The 8,809-nt window shown below is 30.3% G+C and overlaps 1 protein-coding gene across 1 annotated transcript; it reads right to left on the bottom strand.

The window, feature by feature from the left end:
- Positions 1-5,095: 5,095 nt before the first annotated feature.
- On the bottom strand, positions 5,096-6,758 carry LOC128183383 (uncharacterized). Its single transcript, XM_052852372.1, has 6 exons — positions 6,589-6,758; positions 6,258-6,456; positions 6,059-6,166; positions 5,684-5,840; positions 5,428-5,546; positions 5,096-5,160 (listed from the first exon to the last, which is right to left on the bottom strand). The coding sequence occupies exons 1-6, from the start codon at positions 6,661-6,663 to the stop codon at positions 5,096-5,098; spliced, it is 723 nt and encodes a 240-aa protein (XP_052708332.1). The 5' UTR covers positions 6,664-6,758.
- Between the last annotated feature and the right edge of the window lie 2,051 nt (positions 6,759-8,809).

Here is an 8,809-nt window from a genome sequence, read left to right as displayed (position 1 = left end):
GTCTGTCAATGTATATGATGGATATGACACTTTCATCATATCATTTTTTGAAGACAAGCTGATAATAATTAGTATTGAAGATAAAATGGAAAGTATACTTACACTTAAAAGCAACACTTGAGTTATAGGCTGTGGGACACTTTTGAGAGGTTGCATTGTCATTTCGCTGTATTCTGTTACCTCCAAAATTGAATTCGGCACAAACCATTCCTAAATAAAACATTCATTGAATTGCGTTACTTTTATTTGATTGGGTTCGGTTTTAATATACATAAAAAAGAACAGTATTTTAATTAGGATAAACATTATACATTACCGACGATAACGACTTTGGGTGCGCATACTTCAATCGTTTCGTTCATCCACGCATTAATCACACAGTGGTAATCCAATGAAGAGCAGTTATGTGAGGTAGTTTTACAGTTTTTTCTAGTGGCTGCTTCTTTCCATTCAGCAGCTGTTTGTGGACATGAATTAACTGTTTCAATCTGGTCTGACAATGGACAACCTGTCTGAAAAATAATATGCCAAATATTATTTTTCATGACATAAAAAAACAAATCAAAATATCCATAATGTCATTTGATCATTATTCATTTGAGGCCAAATATTTCAATATCTTACTTCCGTAGATTTAGGAAATGCAACAATTATATACAAAACGGCGAAAGAAGGGAGCATGTTCAGCATATCCTTATTGATGTAGACGGTTTGATAACACCAATAATATCTTATATACAGTATGGTTAAAAATGGCTTGTTTGCATAGACAGCATGCACTGAAAAGAAAAAGACATGTGAGAATGTGTGTGTTGTCTTTGTCACTAAACGTTCAACTTTCGCATTACAAGATTTCCTCAAAACATGTATATAAACAAAAATATGATAAATGTATGTAAACCGGTATAAAGCAAATTTAATTAATATATACTCATAATTCATGTTGTTTTTGAATTGCCGTTTTAATTAAAAACTTTTAATCAAAATGTCTAATTATTATGGTTACATATAGTGACGTAAAAAAGTGACATAATGGAGCTGACATACCTTTACGTGCTAGATTAACGAAGCTTGCAATCTTACAAGATATATCCAAATAATCTAATCACTCGGAAGCAGCTTCAGAAAGTATTTACAAAAGTTGCAAGACAATGTATGAGATAGCTGTTACTGAAGATAGAGTAATACTGCTTTTTTTGACAGCAAATTGGAATACATATTGATAATAATATTGAATATCAAAATACAAAATTAAATTATGGACAACTCAGGGTATTCCCTTAACTGGAATATGTATGCGTTGGCGAGATGAGTTACTAAAGATGTGTTTACAACAATGTCTGGTTTAAAGATTTTATTTTATATTTCCTGCTCCTTTAATACCATATTCTAACTATGCCTTGATGAGTGTTGAATTTAACACCAAGTCGATTGAAAAGGTCGATTCCTTTTAATAGTATGTTTTGGACTCATTCAAAATATTTTAGAAATCACCATAAAACAATGCAGCCATTAAACATGCACATGTAAGCACAAGACAAAGACAATACACACACTTTACCGAGACATTCACATAGCATTTATCTACTTATGTCCCTTATTTATACTTGAACAGTGTTTCCAAATATTCAGAAATATTTACCATGTAGTAATAAATTTATTAACACTATTTACAGCAATCATAGAAACATATAGTTACCGATGTATGGAATGGAGTGCAAGTCCTTATTTACTACGTTATCAGGAAGCAACATAAATGACCTTTATACAATTTATATCACATGTTTACTTTAAATCTAGTCTGAGCAATTTAATCTAAAAAAAATTAACTTGCTGCTTTATATGATAATTTTTAACAGTTACGCACATGTACTTTACTCAAAGCATTTATTCTTTATACTCATACCAGTCAAAACAAATTCATTTATACTTTTTTTTTATTAATTTCTTTAAGGTCAAGATCTAGTAAATGATTCCAGACTGTCTATTTGGTGCTAGAACCATTATGACGTCATAATTGATTTGATGAATCTTTTCCCGTATTTTACGGCTTTAAAGAAATTATGTAGAAAATATAACAATATTTTGACCCTCTATATTTAATCATTGGAAAAGTAATCCCGGTATGTATATTCAATTTGACATCATTTTAAATAGGAGGTCAAGAGCTTGTTAAATACCGTTTTTGGAGGGCCTGTAGGCATTCTAGATATATTTCATTATTCAAAAATGAACAAAACTCTGAGATTTGTTACTTTTATCCTTTATATTTCATAGACAATGGTTGTTTAAAACATGATGTTTCATTGTGTCTACCAAAAATGTAAGCCCCGGTACACACTATGAAACAAAGATATTGGTATGAAGCACCATTAAAAGAATGTATATCTTGTATTTCATAAACATGTAGGCATCTTTGATTTACTAGATCTTGACATTAACAGATACTTTATTACTTATTATATGTTAAAAGAAAATTATATCTAGGTGCGTAGAATCGAATGCTTTGTGACGATAACAGTTTTTATCAAATGTATTTGAGGGTATGTAACCAAACACAGCCTATTTTTAGGTCTTAGACTGATTAATTGAGGATTTTTGCCGCCATCTTTTATGCATTCCCCATATTACATGCAGTTTTTTATTTGGCGTTTTGTGTGTGTATGGTGACAAATTGGTCATTTTGCTCCACATGCCCCCTTGTCGCTTCGCCCTGATAATTTTTCCGGCCAAAAAAATTCCTTGCAACAAAATTTTTAAATAAGATATATTGAAAACAGTGCAAAACGTTTGACTAATAATAAAGAAAAATTAAGGAAAAGGATCTTCACATTTTGAAATTGTTTGTATTTCATGATGTAATAATATTTTAAGGATAAGTTTATGATAAAATTTAAACGTATTTTAGATGTTTTTCTTCATGCGCGGATCTAGAGGGGAGGAGGTCAGTCGGTCTGAACATTCCCTCCCTTCTCGGGAAAATCGAAGGTCTACCCCGGAAAAAATAGACCCACTTATAAACTGTCCACCATAATCACATTTTCACTTTACAGGGTTGAATTAACTCTGGGTTTAAGTTATTGGCGGTGAAATAGAATTGTGTTTTTTTTTTTAATATTCCAGTTTTAATCCCTGATTTTAAATTAAATAGACATTTAGGTAAAGTTAATTTCAATATTTGTCCCACAATTCAAAAATTGTTTCAATCTCATGAAAATACATATACAATTTTGAATATTTGTGCATATAAAGTACAACGTTATAAACTTTTAAAATTGGATTATCACTTCAACATTTTGGCATATTTCTATGATTAAGTATGATGAAATATTTTATTGTAGTTTTTTTTAAGAAAGATATATGTCCAAAGCCGTCGCCCACAACGAAATTAATATATTTTATGTGATATCACGTGATAAAGTTATAATGTTAAATGCGGAGATAGTTTTCTATTGTAAAAAACAACTGAAGAATTGGTATCTTCTACTCAGTTTTATGAAAACGCACTGTTTATAACGTCACAATTACCGTTGTGAAAAATCTAATCAAGTTACTATTTATAGATATATGGTTATGGGTAAATAAATGTAACATTTCCATTTTGGGTTATATTTTTAAAAATCACTTTAAAACAAGGCAAAATATGACTGAAACTGTACCTAGTTCTTTAGACATTGATGGCAAATTTCGAAACTTGAATCTGGTATATACTATACATAAATGTAAAAAAAACCTCACAATACTACAATATTTATACGTTCAAAATAAATGTCTTTCTGCTTGGTAAAGTAAAACCAAAATTAGTTTATTATGCCTTTAAGAAATAAAATATTGAAACAAAGAGTCCCCCTTTCAAAAATACAAACACATTTTTACAAAAGAATTTCTTTTCCTAAAAACAGTCAACACGGAACACAACCTACACGGTAACATATATCAACAAAATTACCACATGAATAGCTAAAATATACATCACGTTTCAAAAAAATATGTTTCTCAAATAAGCGAGCAAAAACAAAACTTTTCTTCAGCAGAATTTTGCTTTGTACGAACAAATTTACACATGCAATTAACGCATTAACAATAAAATACTTTCTTTGGTGATTTACGAGGGATATGTATGTGCCGACATTGGTAAAGAAAAAAACAACACAACCGGCGTATATATATATATATATATATATATATATATATATATATATATATATATATATATATATATATATATATATATATATATATATATGTTATATTTCTTAAATAAAGTGATGTTTCGTGACGTTAAGTAGTCTAAGTTTTACATCATTTTTAGAAACCAAGGCGATTTGCATTTTGTTGGACAAATTACTTGACTCTGAAGGTACATATTAACATCATTATTAGAATAAGGGAAAAGTTCAAGATATCGGATGTACCATTTTACAAAAACAAAAAAATATATGAAATCTCGATGAAAACCATACATCTCTTTCATAACACAAAAAATGCTGCCTATAGAATAATAAAAGTTTTATATAATGTATTCCACGAAACAAAATACCAGCGTACATAAATATCCATATCACACATAATAAAAGAATAGATATGAAAAAAGAATTTTATGTATTTATAAAAAAATTCTCAGAAATAATTTAACATTTTATTACAACCAGAAACTGTTCATAGACACCGCATTGATCAAGTCCTTTCCTACCAAAAAACTCAGATTAACTTTAATTTTACTTACGTCTCTTCTTTTCGTGTAAGGTCCACAATCAAATAGACATACACAGAAATTCTAACAAATTAAACGTTGGGTTCATGACAATCAAAATAAACATACTATTGATCCTAATTCATGCAAATGTTATCAAATCTATTATATTTACACAATTGGTTTTTTTTTGTGTTTTTTTTTCACTTTTTGTTCTGGCAGGGGGTATCATAGAGATGTCATTGGTGACTCAAAACCCCCTTAGTAAAATGTATCCATCTGCCTTCAGCATTGGGCCACATATTATCCTCATTGATACCATAAAATAAATACATCTTTATGCTGTTTCCAGATATATTTAACTAATATACAGTACTGCATGGTTTTGAGGAATTTTTCTTCTTAGACTTCAGAAATCATGTTACTCTCTTCGTAAAACTTGCTGCTTTGGACGACCCTTGAGAAACCTAAAACGATAAGAGGGACTACAGATATTGTAAGTTGCTATATGTTTTATCAAGTTTTCTCAAGCACGCTATCTTATACTCTTTCCTTTTGTCATGTTGAAACAATTGGTTTTGATTTACATGATTACATGTACATGTAATACATGAACAATTATTTTTTACAACTATTAATGCATGTCAAACTTTTCATTGATATCATTTGTAAGGAATTAAAGAAATAGCAAATAAAAATATGACCAAATGTAGGTCTTAACGTAGAGCATACACCTTGTGTTTGTTGGTTTTGTTCGGTTTGCTGTCGACATCGACCAATACAGATAAAAACAAGGAAGGCAATCAAGAAATTCGAAACGATTACCGCCGTAACGCTAAGTCCAATCACCACACTGTTAAACAAATTAAATATAATGTCATAAAACAATATGCAATGAAATAACCAAACATTTTACTTTTAACAACGTGGAAGAAAATGAATTCTTAATATTTCGATCAATTGTTTTGTTTCACCTATTAAAACACTTACCTAAGATTTGTTTCTACAGGAAATGACACGTTTTCATGTGACGAGATCGATACGTATTGTGTAGTGTAGGAATCCATGCTAACGTTAAGTGACTTTTTAGTACTTTGTAATTCATTTATCTTTTCCGTACTTTTTACATGATCATAACATTCAGGATCTGCAAATATAATACAAAAACTATAACCCTTTTTGTTTATTTTTACAAACCTAAGCAAATTCAAAAATTAATTTCCCACCGCTAAAAAAAGGATTTGTTTAAGATGGAAACATAAATCTTTGAACTTAAATCAGTAAAATTAGCTTCTGGTCTACATAATGTATCAAATCATTAACAACATTGTGGGTGTTTTTAGAAAGGCATTACAAGATACATACATCTAAAAGCATCACTAGAATTGTAGACTTCTGGACATTTTTGACATTGTGTGTTATCATTTCGCTGTATTCTATTTCCTCCAAAGTTAAATTCAGCACAAACCTTTCCTGGAAAAGGTAATTATGTTTTTGTTATTCAATTACATTTGCTTTTTAAAATACGGAACGAATTTATGACACCTAATACTTGATAATTTACCAATAATCTGTTGGCTTGGTGCACATACTTCAACAGTTCCATTTTTCAATGCATTTATTACACAGTGGTATTCAAAAGATGTGCAACTATGTGCAATTTGTTTACAGTTTTTCCTATTGTCTGCTTCTCTCCATTCATCGACTGTTCGGGGACATGATTCCACATACACAGCTGACAATGTTGACTCCAGACAGCTTGGCTATATTAAGATTATTTTCATTTATTATTTCAGCGAAATTGTATGTAGTAACAACCAGGTTTTTATAATCACGATTTTCATCAATGACGTTATGCAAAGTAAATAATAATACTTGTAACTCATTTAGATTACCTTATTATTTGTTGAAACAAATCCACATAATATTTTCAGAACCACAAGAATAATAATCATGGTAATCTGAATCATTGTAACTGCAAAGATTTTTAATGGAAATTACAATCCTTCAAATATGAATAACCAAAGAGTAATTGACCAAGTGAAAAGCATTGCTACTAATAGAATGAGACCAACTGCATGAGAACATAATATATAAACTTGATAGAAGATTCTTAAATATTTTTCTTTTTAAAAATTCCCTTTATAGCTTTAATAGGGTATATCCCTTTAACGTGAAAGGTGGTTTACGCTTTTAAACCTGTACAACTGAAACCAGTGCTCTACAAATACGGCATAATAGACCCAGTTTAAACATCTCTTATTACATCAGCATTTTTTGAATTCAAGAGAACACATTGTCACATTCTGCTTCTTTTAAAAAATCAACATCAACAAAGAATTATACAACTAGTTGTAAAAAAAAGTTATCAAATTGAATACTTGTATTTGAAAAAAAAGTTCTTACAAGCACGATACTGCAAATAGATTTTTTTTTGTTTTGTAAACAAAGTTCTAGGTTTGCTATTTCTTATATTTGTACAAGTATATTTTCATGTATATATGTATTGTATTTGTGTAATTTTCATATAAATTTGGCTTTGTTCGTGGATAACTTTATATGTGTACACAAGAAACCATATGGGCCCGTTTCGCAAAATTATCTTAGGACTAAGATCTACTTAAATAAACATGTCGAGAGCTTATATTTTGGTCCATCGCCGAGGGCTAGTATCATTCGAAAACTTGCGACTTTGCACATCCTTTTTTATTTATTCTGCCGTTGGTGTAAAGAAAACAATTTCTTTAGAATTGTGTTTATAATCAAAATGAACATGATCTGTAACATCCATGAATTATTATTTTTATTTTAAGACATAAATCGGGCAAAGTGCTAAAATGGTGCCTTTAAAAATAGTGTTGTTCACTGGTATTGTATACTATGCAAGAAACCGATAAGGTTTAATTCGCGTGCATATTGAAGGTGATCATGTATGTGGTGGTCTTTTTTTTTTGGAGAATTTATATATTGACAGGGCATCACAGAAACATGAACTTTTTACATATTTTTTTTATTAGATAATGAACGCCAAATGATTATAAACTGCGATATGCCGAAATAAGAGGTTAAGGGCACTGGAAAAAGACTTTGATCAAATTCAAAACCAAAATTGTTGCCGGATGAACAACATTTAAAAAGAATTATATTTGACTTTAAAGAGTAGTTTTCATGGGTGTTAAAGAACAAATTGAACCCTTGGAGAGAAATATAAAATAATGTATCTGGAGATAATGTGATATTTCTTCAACCACGCTCGAGTTGAAGACTTTAGTGCACCCCTTTTTCCTTTTTATGTTCTCTCTCTTCTTCTTAAGAGCATTTCCAACAGTTACATTCTGCATTGAAACTAACTTTCAACCACGTCAGTTAAATTGAACACCACACATCGTAGACATTTTCATATGGGTGTTTCCGACCGCACGGACTTTCAGGTGGTCGTTACCTGTTTTGTGGTCAAAACTTATCCCTGCAAATGTTTTCGGATAGTTTTCTATATCATTGCTAAGTATGTAATAAAATCCAGAGGTTCTGGAATACTTGAGATTTCCCGGAGAATTAATTTCATGTAAAATTTCAAACGGAAGTACGAGTGTTCGGATAATATTCTTAAAATGTTTAAATACATGTACTGGTCGTTTTTCATATTATTCCCTACTTTGATTTATGTTAAAACATGAAAATCTTTTTCAATAGTAAATGAAGTAGATATTTGTAGGAATTCAATATACTTTATAAAAATTCCTGTTTTGCCTTAAGTTGTATGTATAATTTTGTGTAAAAAAAAACTACAAAATATCGGCACCAAAATAACTGCTTACACTTTTGGTATATCAATACGTGTGAGCAAGCTTCATTTACAATGTCCATTATTCCATTTCAACAGACAACAACGTTTTTATCATTTATTTTCTAGTTGTAAAGATAAAAATTCTTGTTTGTAAAATTGTAAAATTGAACAAATTAAAAAGTACATATCAGCAAGCAAAGAGCACGCCGAATACGCAAGGTAAAATCTCTTACCACACCATGAGCGCTTGGCAGATACTCATTGAGAGCGCAGTCTATCGCCATGCAGATCTCTGTGGAAATGCAGTTACCCGCCGCGGGAGCTCCGTA

This window comes from Crassostrea angulata, chromosome 5, assembly GCF_025612915.1.
Source record: "Crassostrea angulata isolate pt1a10 chromosome 5, ASM2561291v2, whole genome shotgun sequence".
NCBI classification, from domain to species: domain Eukaryota; kingdom Metazoa; phylum Mollusca; class Bivalvia; order Ostreida; family Ostreidae; genus Magallana; species Magallana angulata.
The sequence above is the reverse complement of the archived record's forward strand: the minus strand, read 5'-3'. Positions and strand labels throughout refer to the sequence as shown.

Excerpts from the sequence above, each read along its gene's own strand:
- LOC128183383 (XM_052852372.1), bottom strand. The coding sequence starts at position 6,663 with ATGATTCAGATTACCATGATTATTATTCTTGTGGTTCTGAAAATATTA. Across the intron at positions 5,547-5,683 it reads CCTGTAGAAACAAATCTTAG|TGTGGTGATTGGACTTAGCG; the intron begins GTAAGTGTTTTA and ends TTTGTTTAACAG. Across the intron at positions 5,161-5,427 it reads ACAAAACCAACAAACACAAG|GTTTCTCAAGGGTCGTCCAA; the intron begins GTGTATGCTCTA and ends TTATCGTTTTAG.